Source organism: Rattus norvegicus, chromosome 10 (genome assembly GCF_021556685.1).
Source record: "Rattus norvegicus strain SHRSP/BbbUtx chromosome 10, alternate assembly SHRSP_T2T, whole genome shotgun sequence".
NCBI lineage: Eukaryota > Metazoa > Chordata > Mammalia > Rodentia > Muridae > Rattus > Rattus norvegicus.
Window position 1 is genome coordinate 48,595,001 of NC_141543.1, and position 18,125 is coordinate 48,613,125.

The window sequence follows — 18,125 nt, forward strand, 5'->3', positions numbered from 1 at the left end:
AGGCCAGCTATAGAAGCAAAGTGACTTAGATTTAAGACAGGTAAATGCTTTATTATTATAAAAACTTTATTATAGCAACCTTAATATCTCATAACACCATGTCTTACCACCACCGATGGATGCTTCCATATACGCTTACCTTCAAGAGAGAATCAAGAAAGAAGTGCTGGGGATGGCTCCTGGCAGTGAAGATGCTGAGCAAGTCTGACATATGAAGCTAAGGAGTGATAACCAGCCATGTGGCAGACATAGAATAGTTTAAACCCGTTATTAAGCTAGGAGCTAGTTGGAGAACAAGCCTAGCTTAAGGCCCAGGCATTTACTAATAAAATGTAAACCTCCGAGTTGTTATTCAGGAATTGGGATACAGATGGAAAAACCCTCAGCTAAAAATGGCATAAAATATAAGGGCTCTTAGAATCTGGCTTAGAGCCTGAGAAAAAGCCCTGGGTAGAAAGGCAGGGAACAAACACTTCCCAGAGCCAAAAGCAGTTTCCTAGCAGTGGGATGAAGTGGGGTGGTGGTGTAAGTGTGTGTATGAGGCATGGGCAAGGGACAAAGACTAAATCCCTTCCAGTGAGAGCAAACCAAAAGCCTCAAGAGCCACAGCAGATAGTGGCATACTGTGGCCCGAAACCACCTTCCCAGAATGGGCAGAGGTCGGAGGACAAGCTCAGCCCAATGTGGCAGAGTGTGTGGGCTTGGAACTACTGGTTGGTATAAACTTCCAACTACTTACAGTTGGGCAGAGAGAAGGACTTACAAGACGGGGGCAGAGCCATTAGTTAGCAGCCTGCTTGGTGCTAGCTGAGTATCAGAGAGACTTGGAAGAAGCCTGCTACAGACATGTAGAAAAATGGTGGGAAAAGCTGAAAAGTCAAAAGGCTTGATAAGACACTTGGAAACTCCTGAAGGACAAAGTCAGAGATTAAAAAGAAAAATATTTTCTGTATTTTTTAAAAACATGTGGGTTCATATAACTTTGTTACAATTATCAGCATAAAAAGTCATATGTACAATAATGATTGAAATTTTGTATATTCTTTTTAAGAGAGATCAGAATAGAGCAAACCTAGAGAATGAAAAAAGACTGAAAAATTAAATACTAGAATGGAGGCAATAGAAAAGAGATTGGAGAATCCTGACTCAGAATAAAGGATCTTCAGAGGAATCCAATCTGGAGCCTATGTCACCACCTTGTGATGAAATTACAAAATGGCAATCCATAGAAATGATAAACCCAGAGGCTTCAGCTATGAACCCACACAATCACTCTAGAGGCATTGATATCACCAAGGAGCAGTTACTAGATGAAGGTCTGTATGCTGAATTAAAAGTGCAGATTCTGTTTAATGAAGTCACCTTGGAACAATGTCATACAATAGCTTATGTGTTTCACTTTGTAGAGTGTAAAAATTTAAAATTTGTACATGTGTTAATACACCATACAGTTGATATATGTTTAGAATTCCAAGGGGCCTCTGCCTTGAACTCTGAAAAGGATGATTCTGAGATTGCACATTTTTTAGAGGTGATGGCTATCTTTGAGATGCCTTTAGAGATTGAAGCTTGATGCTTAACAATTTTAAATGTCAATGAGACAGTTGCTGAAATAGACTGGATTTTTGAAAGGACTGATGGATTAGATCAACTTGGAGATGCCTGAACTTCACAATGGAAGGAGGGAAATGTGTTGCAGAAGAGGTTTTGCCCTTGCTTCAACAGGAGGAAGAACTATGTCTTCCATAAAAATTAACAAAGATTAGATTTGAGCAGGGAGATCTTCTGAAAATGTTGGCAGCAGATATGAGGGAAGAAACCAAGACAAACAAAACAGGTAAACTATATGCTGATCCCTCTACATGGGAACAGTTTTGAGACTGCTAAGGCATGAAAGGGTCTCTGTGTAGCTAATAAGTCCTCAAGATGGCATGGACAGAAATTTATATTAAAGTTTGAACATACAGTCTAAATGGACTTATAAAGTTAGATGCCTTTTTTTCTGCTTGAACATAGAGCAAAGAATCATCTTTTGCTGGTTTCTGCATACTGCATGTCCCATACACAATGCAGAAATGCACATTGTGTTTGAAAGTTTGTATGTTTGCAGAGTGAAAAGATTAGACACCAAAGAAGACAAGGCAAGTAGCTCAGGTGATCCTACCTTACAAACTGCCTCAAATGCTGTTTCCTCAAGAATCTGCCTCAAGGACGACGTCAATACAGCTAGGTAGCTAGTCCAGCACACCGATTGCTCCACTCAGGACTTCAGTTGAGCACTATCCTTTACCATCACATGGAGACTGAACAGCAAATGACCCAGTTAACTCTCCTAGGACTTGGCCAATATCCCAATTTTCTTAGCTCCCTGCCCCCAAAGAACATCACCCTCAGGCAGCAGGAAGCAATTTTAAGAAAACAATGCCCCATTTTCCAAAAATGGGATGGTGGGTAAGAAGCATAGGTCAGCGTCTGTGCGTCACCGCCAGGAGTCTCCTCACAGGGACCTGGCTGACGATGACTAGTCACTGTGGGGAAGAGTGTGAGGTAAAAGTTAGTGCCTAGAGAAGCAGGTCTTGCAGTCATCAGCATGTTTCTTAGGAGATTTGATTGCTGAAGTATCTCGGCTTACTAACTACAACCTCTCAAACGCCAACGAAAACAGAGAATTTTAATAATTTCTATACGCTTACCCTGAAAGAACTTGGGAGAGGAAAATTTGCAGTGGGTAGGCAATGTATATCAAAATCAACTAGACAGGAGTATGCTGCCAAATTCCTGAAAAAAGAGGGCAGGAGTGCCGGGCACAGATTCTTCTGTATGCGATAGCTGGAGCTGGCCAGGTCTTGTTCCCACGTGATTAATCTGCATGAGGTCTATGGAAATGCAACCAAAATCATTTTGGTGTTAGAATATGCTTCAGGGGGAGAAAATTTCAACCTGTGTTTACCTGAGTTGGCTGAAATGGTATCTGAAAAATGATGTTATCAGACTCATTTAACAAGCCCTTGAAAGAGTCCATTATCTACATCAGAATAACATTGTTCACCTTGATTTAAAGCTACAGAATATACTTTTGAACAGTATATACCTACTTGGAGACATAAAAACTGTAGATTTTTGAATGTCTCGAAAAATTGGGAATGAATATGAGCTTCGGGAAATCATAGGAACACCTGAATACTTAGCTCCAGAAATCCTCAACTATGATTCCATTACCACATCAACAGATATGTGGACTATTGGCATAATAGCATATATGTTGTTAACTCATACATCACCATCTGTAGGGGAAGATAGCCAAGAAACACATCTGAATATTTCTCAAGTGATTGAGATTGTTCAGAAGTCTTACAACTGGCCACAGACTTCATCCAGAACCTTCTAGTGAAGAATTCAGAGAAAAGACCAACAGCAGAATCCTGCCTTTCCCAATCATGGCTGCAGCAGTGGGACGTTGGAAGCTTGTTTCATCTTGAGGAAACTTCAGGATCCTCTTAAACTCAGGATCTGACTCTCAGGTCCTCTGAAGATAATACCACTAAGTCCTGTAATGGAAGCTGTACAGACAGAGAGGACAAGGAGAACATCTGTGAGGATGACAGCTTAGTTTCTAAAAGATTTCCATTCAACAACTCTTTGCCCAGCCCCCACAAACTCTTTCCAGATTTGTTTTGTTAGCATTTCTCTTTGTGACTCTTCTGGACTGACTTGGAAACTTGAAATCTCTGGTGTCAGATTGTGTTTGTAGCTTCATACATAATATGTTTATATTATAAATGCACTTTTGCTTAGAAGAACTTAAGGAACAGTTCAAATGCTAGCCTTCCATTAGCTAGCATATCATTTCCTGCCCTGAAAGCGTTTACAGAGAAAAATATTTAAATATATGACAAAAATATAAATTGTGCATGTGATACACACGCAACTGAAAGAATTCAAGTTCAGTTGAACTTATAAAAGGGGTTATATTATGGTTAGTAAAGACTGAACAAAATGAAAACATAAGAATTTAATAGGTTCTCTCTAAGTAAGCCCTACACCAGAACTCTATTAACAGAGAATTTGTTTGGAGAAATGCTGTCAAGGATAAACCATAATATGTACTGCTTTATGAATATTCCAGAGACATTTTAAAATTGAAAATGCTTCCCAGTTACCAATAGCTTGAGACTGTAAGATTTTCTTTGTATGCCATGTGCTCTGTGAGTGAACACAGTCAACCAGAGCAGGGAGGAAGCCAGATTGATCCAGGCTGTTTCTCTGTAAACTGAGCCAAAGCACGACATCATTTCCAACTCCTGCATTTTGTACATGCATCATATATCTCATCTAGTAAGATCTAGAAGATGGATATGCATGGTATGCAAATAAAAGAGGCCTTCATGCTCTAGAATTATTAGAGTAGAGGAGAATTAGGTAGTAGCAAATGTGTTCTAATTTCAATCAGACATATTCATAAAGGGAAATGTTAAGTCCAGGCAGCTGACTTAGTGTTGGGTGTCTCCTAAGTCTCAGAATGCAAGCCCATCATTGAGGGCATAGGCACATCTGGAGTTCTTGTGTGAAATCCTAGTGAGTGAAGAGGCGTGACATGTAGCTATCTTCAGGCTCCCTGTGTGTGTGTTCTGTTGGAAGCAACACATGAGACAGTCTAGTGTTGTCAATGATCAATATCTGTGTTCAGGCCGGATGGGAGGGCCTAGGAACTGCTTTGGAGATTTCCCACTGGTGTCCACTTTAAACTGTAATAACATCATGTTAAGATAACAGATTTCATAAATAATAATGTCATGTTAAGATAACAGATCTCATAAATATGCTACTATATTAGACTCCATTGCCAAAGCAAATTAAAAATCTGTATATTTCCACCTTGATGTGGGTGTTAGTCTAATAACCTGTAAATTTTTGAAAATGTTAATAAAATTCCAAATTCTTTGGATAACTTTAAACAATTTAAATTGAGCATTGGTGTCTTTGTTTGACTAAACATCGAGTTCCTTTTACATCTTTGTTACTTTAAAAGGAAAAATTGTTTGCCTTTTGTATATGTGTGTGCATATGTGTATGTGTACAGATATATATATATATATATATATATATGTATAGATAGATAAAATATAGCCTTTAAACAACTTCATGTTAGATATTCTTTCCTTGGGTATTATGCTCAACTCAGGTGCCAAAGGAGCCCTCTTATCTGAATGATAACTGTGCACATACATTCTTTAAGAAGTAGTTTGTTGGCCCAAGAAGCCAAACACTGAAGATGCTAAATTTAACTCTTGTGTTTCTGAAATTGAGAAGCTGTTGGTAAATTATCGATTGCTTGTGTACTTTCCATCAGTGTTAATTCAGGTAAAGTCATTAGTCAGTCATTAGGAAATGTGATTACTTTCCCAAATGGTGGCATTTTATTGTAAAACTTTAAAAAGTATGATGCCAGATGCCAAAAGTAAGCATTTGAAATTTTAATTTTAAGACATTTGTTTAAAACCACTTATTGTCTGTATTTTTTTTCCTGAGGAATCCTGAGATAGTTTGTGTGTTCTCCTTAGTTAATGGGATACCAAGTTGTAAATTCTCATACCTTTGCTTGGGACATTCTTATTGAAAAACAGCAGCTAGTGGTTGCACAATAGAAAAACAGTCTTTCCATAATAAATGGGATGGATGGTTTGGTGGGTGATGGATGATTGTCATTGCTTTAGGGGACTTGGCTACAAATTGTTGATTTTCTCCTGTCTAATGTTAGGGGTAAACGTGGGGAGAAAGGATGAAATGAAAAAGGGGGGGTTATAGTAATTATAGAGTAAAAGTGTAGATTATTGAATCTACTTTTAGACTAGAAATCAACAACAAGCCAAATAGTTCACATTTGGTATGGATTTTGTGTATTGATTCAAAATTACCATTATGCTTTGCTACAACATACTGTACATATGTTTCAACATTGTTTTAGTTATTATACCTATGCAACTCATTTAATTTAAAAATGTAATGTGAAGTTCTAGTCCTTGAAAGCTACTATTACAAACTGCTTAGGATAATTAAGAAAAACAAGTTGGTAGCCAATCAATCAAACTTGTAGTCATGGTACCTACCAGTTTATTGCAGAAATAAGCTTTATTTTGCTTCCCGTAGATGTTTTTAAAGTTAAGCAGATAGCGAATAGCTAGAAACAAGCACAGATATACTATAGAGATGGCCTTGAAAAACTTCAGAGATCTAGATAATATGGCATTTAAAGATGTTTTATTAATAAGAAGCTTTTGTGACAGTGAGATGTGTCTGCTACTGGGAGCACCCCTATTCTAACTCAAAGAAGATGATAGACATTGAAGAACCACCTTGTGGAGTTGGCTTCTAATGTGGCAAAGCTTCCATGGGGCAAAAAACCCTGCCCTTGCCTCAACTTCTGACTGTATGCTGTCCAAAGTGTCAAACAGGATGCAGGGAAGTGGGTTTCTGAGTTTTGCCAAGACAGGGTAAACTAGTCCTTCAATATTCCTGCATCATAGAAAATATATCAGATATTCTGGGCCAGAAGGTCCAATGATGATGCTCCAATGACACAGAGAAACCTTGGTGGACTGTCTAGGTAGCCAGTAACTTTTGTCACTTCTATAGTTTTGAAAGTTGCTTGCTCCGCACTTTCTATATACTCAGGTAATATTTATCCTTTTCGGGTCTCTGATGGTGTTGAAGACTAGATAGTTATAGTTTCACAATTAACCTTAAGCTGTTTAGTATTTAAGAAAATGTTTTAAAGTCTAAGGATATTTCTAGATTGATAAGTGTACCTTCAAATTGAAAATGATTTAAATACAGAACTCTGAACTCAGCAACATAGGATAAAAGATAGAATCCTTTCTCCAAGGTTGCCAGATACATGAGGACTGGACATTATGAATATATGTCTTACCTGATGGCTTTCATAATTATTATTATTGTTATAGTTTATGGATGTTAAGGGAAAATCTTTGTATTGGACTAAAAGGAGAGCTGTAGAGATAATTTCTTGTGGAAGCATCACTTGTCAATAAAATCTGGTAGCTAATAAGCTGAGGAAGAATTATAAGGTGAGACGTGGGATATCTGGCACAGAGAGAGAGAGTGGGGGAGGGGAAAAGGAGGGGGAGGGGGAGAGGGAGAGATTGATTCTGGGAAAGAAGAAGGAATCAGGTGTCTGCTAGGAGGGAAGTAAAACAAATAACATGTTGTTGTCTGACATCTTCTACAAGGTGAATTTGTACTTAGTTCCCATGATTGTAGTTTGGTTTAGAACCAATACAACAAAACAAATCAAACCTGACCAATCCATAAGAGTTACATAAATTTAGAAGCTGAAGAACAAACTTTCTTAGAATTGGAACTAGCCATTCTATACGAAATTGCAACTGAGTAGCCAAGATGGCCAAGTGAAAGGAAAGTTACAAGAAAGTGAATTATCTCTAATATTCTAAGCATTAAACAAAGTAACTCATAGAGTAATGGAAGGACAGAGAGGAAACATGCAGGAGGCCCGGTTGATGATGATTCCAGTTTTGGTCGATCCAGAAACCTATTTCTCTCATTTGCTGCTATTGCTTTCTTCAACTTCATGCTTTCTCTCTAATTTAGCTTCACGAATGACACTCCCTTAATATGTCACATATAAACCCAGTGTCAGAACAGAGAGTGGAAGCAAGTCAGACCCAGATCAGAATGGTTGCACTAGACACCTCTCTCAAGGACTGCTGCCCTGCTTATCCAGATACCTGCGAATAGGCTTCTTCTCCACAGGTCGTAAGACAGTACTTGGCCTCCTCATGCACCATGGTTTATGCTTGGCAAACATGGGACACTGTGCTGAGGCTCTCAGAGAACAATGCTAAACACATGTTAAAGATTCTGCATTTGGAAAACTGATTGGAGCTCCTGTGAACATGGAGCTTTGGAACATCACGGTGACAGAGCCCATTTACTATGGTCTGTCTACAGTGTCCTTTGGAGCCATTCATTGTCCACTGTGGTTTCTGCCAGCAGGTCTGTGACAAGCAGGTGACACCTTTGGAGTGTATTGACTTCTTAGAATGCTAGCTTCCCTGACTCTAAAAGCTTGCCATGTCACCAGGCAGCATCTGAGAACCACAGCAGAGATTTTCCCACTTTGCCACAACCTGAATCCTGAGGTTTCCACAAGTGTAGTTGAAAATGCTGTGAGTTATGGCTTATGACTTGTTTGTGCTTTGTCACAGTCCATGAAACTTTGAAACATGCCACTGGGAAAAAACATGAACTCAAGTGCCTGGCCCATGGCCATTCACATTTGACTCAAGAATAACTGATTTGTCATTTCCACTGAATATACTGTGTGAATGGTTTTGGGGAATATCTTTATATGCAAGTGCAGGTACCCTGACCATTTGAAACCCTTGGGGCAAATTGTACTATCCAAATTTAAGTCTCTAAAACATTATCTTTACTATATCACAGTACAGGAGCTGAAGAGAGAAAATGTATCTTGCTCTTTGTTTTTTACATAATTTTAATTTTACATTAATTATTGAGAGGATACACAGAATTCTTTCAATATGCCAATGATCTCTAGTCACCCCTGGTTAATGTTGTTAAACACTGTTCTTCTGTCTCACGCTACCTTTTATGAATTGAACACTTCATGACTCTTCAATTTACAATATGACATAATGTCAAATGGTAAGACTTTTGTCCCACAAAATTAAACAGTCATTATGAACTTCATAAAATGTAACAGTGGCACAACTCCAATAAGATTTCTGAATGGACAAGAAGTATATCAACAAAGAAATTTAAGAATAGAGAAAGAGTTCTACAAGAAAGGATGAATATGAAACGAGGCACGATGGATCTGGAATAACCTCAGCATGAGACCTGGATCAACAGATATATAGTGACAAGGAAAGGGAATATGCATTATGAGTTACTTTACAATTTCTTAGAAGAGGGGGCTCAAACCCAACCATTTCCTCATAGCTTCAGTGACATTCTTATTCCTAAAACTATATATTAGTGGGTTCAACAGAGGTGTGAGTATGGTGTAAAACACAGACACTACCATGTCCTTCTCAGGGGTGTGGAGGGAGGCAGGGAGCATGTAGTTATAGATAGCAGTGCCATAGAAGAGGATGACCACAGTCATGTGGGAGGAGCAGGTTGCAAGAGCCTTCTTCCTGCCCTCTGTTGAATTCATCCTGAGAACAGTGAGGAGGATGGATGAGTAGGATCCTGAAATGACTGTCACAGGAATGAGAAGCATGACCACACAGCACACATACATGAAGGTCTCATAGAGCCAGGTGTCTGAGCAGGAGAGCTTTGTCACAGTAAGAACCTCACAGTAGAAGTGATAGATCTTCCGAGATCCACAGAATGGGAAGGTCATGGTGACAGGGGTGAACATGAAGCCATCTAAGGATCCCAGGAGCCAACATGAAGATATCAGGAGAAGACATACCCTGTGGTTCATGAGGACATGATACCGGAGTGGATGGCAGATGGCCACATAGCGGTCATAGGACATGGCAGCTAGAAGCAAAAATTCTGAACCTGCTAGTGTCAGGTAGAGGAACATCTGCATCCCACAGGCAGCAGCTGAGATCCTGTGGTTCCCCAGGACCTGGTCCATGAGCATCTTGGGCACAGTGACAGAAATGTACATCATGTCCATGAGAGACAGCTGGCTGATAAAAAAGTACATGGGTGTGTGGAGGTGTGTGTCAGAGAGTATCAACAGGATCAGAAGGATGTTCCCAGACAAGGCCATCAGGAAAACCACAAATATGACGACAGAAAGCAGGGCAGGGTGTTTGGATTGACTTAAGAATCCCACCAGGGTGAAACCTGACTGTTCAGTGTAGTTGTTCATCCAAGTGTTGATGTCCATGTATGTCTCCTAGGCAACCAAGAAGGTTTTGGTTAGTGACTGCTTACTGATATGCATATAGGCCTACTATGCTGAGAAATTTCCTGGGCCTGTAGATTTGAAAATGATAATCTACTTATAATGTAAGGCAAATAAAATTAATAATTCACACATCTGTGGTTGGAGCCAAAACCAGTCAGAGTAGGGCTGACACAGTTCATGATCATGGTTTTTCCTCATAACAAATAGTGGCCTCTGTCAACAAATTTTTGATATTTGCAGATAACTTTTTGCTCTCAACAAAAATAGTGAAATACCAAGAAAAATGAACCAACAGAAACCAGTGTACGTGTAATTCAAACAAGTAACCAAACAGACACATTGTTCAGACATTAATGAATATACAAGTTGGTCTTAAGAACCAGTGTAGATCCCCCACAGCTCTCTGCTTCCAAACCCCATGGCAGAGAAAGCTCATCACCCACACGTGTGGGCACTAATGAGCCTGCAGGGCAGGAGAGACTGCCAGTACTGCCCAACTTTGCCCACGTCCCTGGCCCAAGAGGAAACTGTATAGGGCCTTTGGGCACAGGAAGATAGGGGAAGTCAAGCTGCTGGAGCCATGTACTCCAGACTGTGCCCGGATCTGAACGGACCTGGTCGAACAGCTCCCTGCACCCAAATCCCGTGGGAAGGAGAGGTAGACCTTCAGAGGGACAAACACGCCTGTGAAACCAGAGGAGACTACTCTCTGCCCACATTTCTGACTCTAGAGGAAAACACTTAGCACCATCAGGGCCCCCTGTGCACAGGGACCCAGAAGTAGTTTCAGGGTTTCTGGTTGCTGCCCCCATGGAGAGCTGAAACCAAGCCCCAAGGAGCGACTTCGGGCCAGAGACCCGAGGTAAGACCAACTTTTCTGCTCCTAGTGACCTGCCTGGTGGACTCTGGACACATGCCCACAGGAACAGCTGAAAGCCAGTGGACAGGAATGACTAAACACCTGAAAGCAGAACACTCTGTTCCCATAATTGGCTGAAAGAAAACAGGAAATCAGATCTACAGCACTCCTAACACACAGGCCTATAGGGCGGTCAAGCCATTGTCAGAAATAGCAGAACAGGGTAACACCAGAGAAAACCTGATGGTGAGATACAAGCACAGGAACCCAAGCAATAGAGACCAAGGCTGCACATGGCATCATTGGAGCCCAATTCTCCCACCAAAGCAAACACTGAATATCCAAACACGCCAGAAAAGCAAGATCTAGATTTAAGATCACATTTGATCATGATTTTGTAGGAGTTTAAGAAAGACATAAAGAACTCCCTTAGAGAAATGCAGGAAAACACAAGTAAACAAGTAGAAGCCCTTAAAGAGGAAACACAAAAATCCCTGAAAGAATTACAGGAAAACACAATCAAACAGGTGAAGGAATTGAAAATGGAAATAGAAACAAGAAAGAAAGCACAAAGAGATACAACCCTGGATATAGAAAACCAAAGGAAGAGACAAGGAGCTGTAGATACGAGCATTATGAACAGAATGCAAGAGAGAGAAGAAAGAATCTCAGGAGCAGAAGATTCCGTAGAAATCATTGACACAACTGTCAAAGATAATGTAAAACATAGAAAGCTACTGGCCCAAAACATACAGGAAATCCAAGACACAATGAGAAGATCAAACCTAAGGATTCTAAGTATAGAAGAGAGTGAAGACTCCCAACTCAGAGGACTAGTAAATATCTTTATCAAAATCATAGAAGAAAACTTCCATAACCTAAAGGAAAAGATGCCCATAAACATATAAGAAGACTACAGAACTCCAAATAGATTGGACCACAAAAGAAATTCCTCCAGTCACATAATAGTCAAAATACCAAATGTACAAAACAAAGAAAGAATATTAAAAGCAGCAAGGTAAAAAGGTCAAGTAACATATAAAGACCTATCAGAATTACACCAGACTTCTCACCAGAGACTATGAAAGCCAGAAGATCCTGTACAGATATCATACAGGCCCTAAGAGAACACAAATGCCAGCCCAGGTGACTGTATCCAGCAAAACTCTCAATTAACATAGATGGAGAAACCAAGATATTCCACGACAAAACCAAATTACACAATATCTTTCTACAAGTCCATCCCTACAAAGGATAGTAAATAGTAATGCCCAACACAAGGAGGCAAGCTACACCCTAGAAAGAGCAAGAAACTAATCGTTTTGCAACAAAACTAAGAGATGACAAGCACACAAACATAACCTCACCTCCAAATACGAAGATAACAGGAAGCAGCAATCACTATGCCTTAATATCTCTCAACATCAATGGACTCAATTGCCCAATAAAAAGACACAGATTAACAAACCAGATATGTAATGAGGACCCAGCATTTTGCTGCCTACAAGAAAAACACCTCAGAGACAAACACAGACACTACCTCAGAGTAAAAGGCTGGAAAACAACTTTCCAAGCGATGGTCTGAAGAAACAAGCTGGATTAGCCATTCTAATATTTAATAAAATAGATTTTCAACCAAAAGTCATCAAAAAAGATAAAGAAGGACACTTCATATTCATCAAAGGAAAAATCCACGAAGATGAACTCTCAATCCTAAATATCTATGCTCCAAATACAAGGGCACCTACATCCATAAAATAAACCTTACTAAAGCTCAAAGCACACATTTCACCTCACATAATAATAGTAGGAGATTTCAACACCCCACTCACATTAATGGACAGGTCATGGAAACAGAAATTAAATAGAGACGTAGACTAACAGAAGTCATGAACCAAATGGACTTAACAGATATTTATAGAACATTTATATTCTAAAACAAAAGGATATACCTTCTTCTCACCACCTCATGGTGCTTTCTCCAAAATTGACCACCAAACAGACCTCAACAGATACAGAAAGATAGAAATAATCCCATGCATCCTATCAGACTACCATGGGCTAAAGCTGGTCTTCAATAACAATATGGAAAGAACGCTCACATATACATGGAAGTTGAACAATGCTCTACTCAATGATAACCTGGTCAAGGAAGAAATAAAGAAAGAAATTAAAGATTTCTTAGAATTTAATGAAAATGTAGGTACATTATACCCAAACTTATGGGACACAATGAAAGCTGTGCTCAGAGGAAAACTCATAGCTCTGAGTGCCTGCAGAAACAAACAAGAGAAAGTACATATCAGCAGCTTGACAGCACACCTAAAAGCTCTAGAACAAAAAGAAGCAAATACACCCAGGAGGAGTAGAAGGCAGGAAATAATCAAAGTCAGAGCTGAAATCAACCAAGTAGAAAGAAAAAGGAGTATACAAAGAATCAACAGAACCAAAAGCTGGTTCTTTGAGAAAATCAAGAAAAGAGATAAAACCTTAGCCAGACTAACCAGTGGACGCAGAGAGTGTGTCCAAATTAACAAAATCAGAAAAGAAAAGGGAGACATAACAACAGAGCCAGAGGAAATTCAAAAAATCATCAGATCCTACTACAAAAGACTATATTCAACAAAACTTGAAAATCTGTAGGAAATGGGCAATTTCCTAGACAGATATCAGGTACTGAAGTTAAATCAGGAACAAATAAACCATTTAAATAACCCCATAACTCCTAAAGAAATAGAAGCAGTCATTAAAGGTCTCCCAACCAAAAAGAGCCCAGGTCCAGATGGGTTCAGTGCAGAATTCTATCAGACGTTCATAGAAGACCTTACACCAATACTATCCAAACTATTCCACAAAATTAAAACAGATGGAGCCCTACTGAATTCCTTGTATGAAGCCAAGTTTACTCTTAAACCTAAACCACACAAAGACCTAACAAAGAAAGAGAACTTCAGACCAATTTCCCTTATGAATATCGATGCAAAAATACTAAATAAAATTCTTGCAAACTGAATCCAAGAACACATCAAAACAATCATCCATCATGATGAAGTAGGCTTCATCCCAGCTATGCAGGGATGGTTTTATATACAGAAAACCATCAATGTAATCCACTATATAAACAAACTGAAAGATAAAAACCACATAATCATTTCATTAGATGCCAAGAAAGCATTCAACAGCCCTTCTTGATAAAAGTCCTGGAAAGAACAGGAATTCAAGGCCCATACCTAAACATAGTAAAAGCCATATACAGCAAACCAATAGCTAACATTAAACTAAATGGAGAGAAATTTGAAGCAATCCCACTAAAATCAGGGACTAGACAAGCTGCCTACTCTCTCCCAACTTATTCAATACAGTTCTCAAAGTCCTAGCCAGAGCAATCAGACAACAAAAGGAGATCAAAGGGATACAGATTGGAAAGGAAGAAGTCAAAATATCACTATTTGCAGATGATAAGATAGTATGTTTAAGTCATCCCAAAAATTCCACCATAGAACTAATAAACCTGATAAACACCTTCAGCAAAGTGGCTGGGTATAAAATTAACTCAAATAAATTAGTAGCCTTCCTCTACACAATAGATAAACAAGCTGCGAAAGAAATTAGGGAAACGACACTTTTCATAACAGTCCCAAATAATATAAAATATCTCGGTGTGACTTTAAGCAAGCAAGTGAAAGATATGTATGATAAAACTTCACACCTCTGAATGAAGAAATTAAAATCTCAGAAAATGGAAAGACCTCCCATGCTCATGGATTGGCAGGATTAATATAGTAAAAATGGCCATTTTAACAAAAGCGATCTACAGATTCAATGCAATCCCCAATTGCAATTCCAATCCAATTCTTCCGAGAGTGAGACAGAACAATTTGCAATTCATCTGAAATAACAAAAAACCCAGGATAGGTAAAACTATCCTCAACAATAATAGGACTTCTTGGGGAATCACTATACCTGAACACAAGCAGTATTACAGAGCAATAGTGATAAAAACTGTATGGTATTTGTACAGAGACAGGCAGATAGACCAGTGGAATAGAATTGAAGACTAAGAAATGAACTCACACAACTATGGTCACTTGATTTTTGACAAAGGATCCAAAACCATCCAATGGAAAAAAGATAGCCTTTTCAGTAAATGGTGCTGGTTCAACTTGAGGTCAGCATGTAGAAGAATGCAGATCGATCCATGCTTATCACCGTGTACAAAGTTTCAGTCCAAGTGGATCAAGGACCTATTCATCAAACCAGATACACTCAAAGTAATAGACGAAAAATTGGGGAAGAATCTCAAACACATGGGCACTGGAGAAAATTTCCTGAACAAAACACCAATGGCTTACGTTCTAAGACCAAGAATCGACAAATGGGATCTCATAAAACTACAAAGCTTTTATAAGGCAAAGGACACTGTTAGGACAAAACGGCAACCAACAGATTGGGAAAAGATCTTTACCAATCCTACAACTGATAGAGGGCTTATATCAAATATATACAAAGAACACACGAAGTTAGACTGCAGGGAGACAAATAACCCTATTAAAAATGGGGTTCAGAGCTAAAGAAAGAAATCACACCTGAGGAATATCGAGTGACTGAGAAGCACCTAAAGAAATGTTCAACATCTTTAGTAATAAGGGAAATGCAAATCAAAACAATTCTGAGATTCCACTTCATACCAGTTAGAATGGCTAAGATAAAAAACTCTGGCGACAGCAGATGCTGGTGTGGATGTGGAGAAAGAGGAACACTCCTCCTTTGTTGGTGGGATTGCAGACTGGTATCACCATTCTGCAAATCAGTCTGGAGGTTCCTAAGAAAATTGGACATTACACTTCCTGAGGATCCATCTATACCTCTCTTCGGCATATACACAAAAGATGCTCCAACATATAACAAGGACACATGCTCATATTCATAGCAGCCTTATTTATAATAGCCAGAAACTGGAAAGAATTCATATTCCCTTCAACAGAGGAATGGATACAGAAAATGTGGTACATCTACACGCTATCAAAAACAGTGACTTGCGTTGGGGATTTAGCTCAATGGTAGAGCGATTGCCTAGCAAGCACAAGGCCCTGAGTTTGGTCCCCAGCTCCAAAAAAAAAAAAAAAAAAAAAAAAAAAAAAAAAAAAAAAAAAAAAGAAAGAAAAAAAGAAAAAAAACCAATGACTTTATGTAATTCATAGGCAAATGGATGGAAATGGAAAACATCATCCTGAGTGAGGTAACCCAATCACAGAAAAACACACATGGTATGCACTCATTGATAAGTAGATATTAGCCGAAATGCTCGAATTACCCTAGATGCACAAAATACGTGAAAATCAAGAAGGATGTCAAAAATGTGGATGCTTCACTCCCTCTTTAAAAGGGAACAAGAATGCCCTTGGGAGGGAATAGGGAGGCAAAGTTTAGAACAGAGACTGAAGGAACACCCATTCAGAGCCTGCCCCACATATGGCCCACACATATACAGCCACCCAAACTAGATAAGATGGATGAAGGAAAGAAGTGTAGGCTGACAGGAACTGGATGTAGATCTCTCCTGAGAGACACAGCTGAATATGGCAAATCCATAAGCAAATGCCAGTAGGAAACCACTGAACTGAGAATGGGACCCCTGTTGAAGGAATCAGAGAAAGGACTGAAAGAACTGAAGGCTTGAGACCCCATGTGAGCAACAATGCCAAGCAACCAGAACTTCCAGGGACTAAGCCACTACCTAAAGACTATACATGGACTGACCCTGGACTCTGACCTCATAGGTAGCAATGAATAGCCTAGTAAGAGCACCAGTGGAAGGGGAAGCCCTGCGTCCTGCCAAGGCTGGACCCACAGTGTACGGGATTCTTGTGGGGAGGGTGGTAATGGGAAAGGACTGGGAAAGAAACACCCATAAAGATTGGGAGGTAAAGGGGCTAGGGGAATGTTGGCCTGGAAACCGGGAAAGGAAATAACATTTGAAATGTAAATAAGAACTAACCAATTTAATAAAGATTGAAAATAAAGATTTACAGGATGTTTGGCTGACATGAGGAAGGGAACATCCTAAATGCAGGAAAGGTGGGGACAAGGAATTTCTTAAAGTAATAATCAGAAAGTGAAAACAAATCAGATGAAATGGAAAATAACAAATCAGCAAGAAAAGGAATATTGAATATAGATAACTGAAAGTGTGAAAGAGAATAAAAATGGAGAAAATGACCTCAGAATTAGTGACCCTAGAAAGTCAGTGGCCTCCTCTGGCTTTCTTCATTCTTTCTTCACCTCCCATAGAGCTCTCAGCTCTGTCTCCAGCACCATGTCTGCCTACCTGCACGTTGTCTTACTTCCCACCAGGACAATAATGGACTAAACCTCTGAATCGGGAAGATCGCCCCAATTAAATGTTTTCCTTTGCAGGAGTTGCTATGGTTATGGTGTTTCTTCATAGCAGTAAAACCCTAAGTAAGGCAAAAGTTGGTAACAGAGACTGGGGTGTTGCTCTGATAGGCCTGACCAGGATTTTCTTTGGAGAAATGGGGACTTTGTGTTAGGAAAGCAGTTGAACACTTTAGGTGGGGTTTAATGGGCCATCTTAGTAGGAGAAAGGGACACAGTGGTGCTGAGGTAATTTGAACTGTCTTGGCCTGCCTCAAGAGGTTTCAGAGGAGAAAGAAATGTTAGTAGGTATTCTAGAGATTGTCATTTGTAATAATTTAATGAAGAATGTGGCTGTGTTTTGCCCTTATGAAGAGAAAATTTGCAAAGGCCAAATTAAAGAGGGTTGGATTAAAAAAAAAAGAAGCATTGTAGAGCTTCTTCTCCTAGCATAATATCGCATGTACCCTCCACCCCCCCAGTTTAGCATTCACTGAGGAATGTGGTTTATAAAATAATGTGGTACAAGTTCTAAGTTGAGTACTGCATACAGTCTATTTCACAGTGAATTTGTACAGTCCTGTAACTTTGTTTTGATAGACAAATGGTCTTTAAATGTATATTCAAATAAACATATTCATATGAAAATGTAGACACAATAATATATATAATGTGTTTCTCATCCAACACTGGTTAGACAGAGTTAATTGGAAGTCCCACCTCTTCTGGCCTCTGCTTCTCCTAGTTCATCTCCTCACAGGTTATCCATTTGCTCTAAGCTTCATCAGGAGACTGAGTGTTTAGCAGTCACTGCTGGTTGACAGGCCAGAGTGTGGCAGCAGCATCTCCAAGGAGTGACAGCCTCATGGAGTCTGAGTGCAAAGAACACAGCCCTGTGATGTTCCTGGAGCAGTTCATAGAAGCTTAAACTCCACACTCACCCTGCCTCTGTGTTAGATG

General features: G+C 39.4%; 1 protein-coding gene and 1 pseudogene across 2 annotated transcripts; one reads left to right on the forward strand and one right to left on the reverse strand.

The window, feature by feature from the left end:
* The first annotated feature begins 2,590 nt into the window (after nucleotides 1-2,590).
* On the forward strand, nucleotides 2,591-3,681 carry Stk17b-ps1 (serine/threonine kinase 17b, pseudogene 1; annotated as a pseudogene).
* A 5,281-nt stretch (nucleotides 3,682-8,962) lies between these two features.
* On the reverse strand, nucleotides 8,963-17,915 carry Or2t48e (olfactory receptor family 2 subfamily T member 48E). 2 transcript variants are annotated; one of them, XM_087570300.1, is made up of 2 exons: nucleotides 17,886-17,915; nucleotides 8,963-9,919 (listed from the first exon to the last, which is right to left on the reverse strand). In XM_087570300.1, the coding sequence occupies exon 2, from the start codon at nucleotides 9,908-9,910 to the stop codon at nucleotides 8,963-8,965; it is 948 nt and encodes a 315-aa protein (XP_087426426.1). In that variant the 5' UTR covers nucleotides 9,911-9,919; nucleotides 17,886-17,915.
* Between the last annotated feature and the right edge of the window lie 210 nt (nucleotides 17,916-18,125).

Excerpts from the sequence above, each read along its gene's own strand:
- Or2t48e (XM_087570300.1), bottom strand. The coding sequence starts at position 9,910 with ATGGACATCAACACTTGGATGAACAACTACACTGAACAGTCAGGTTTC.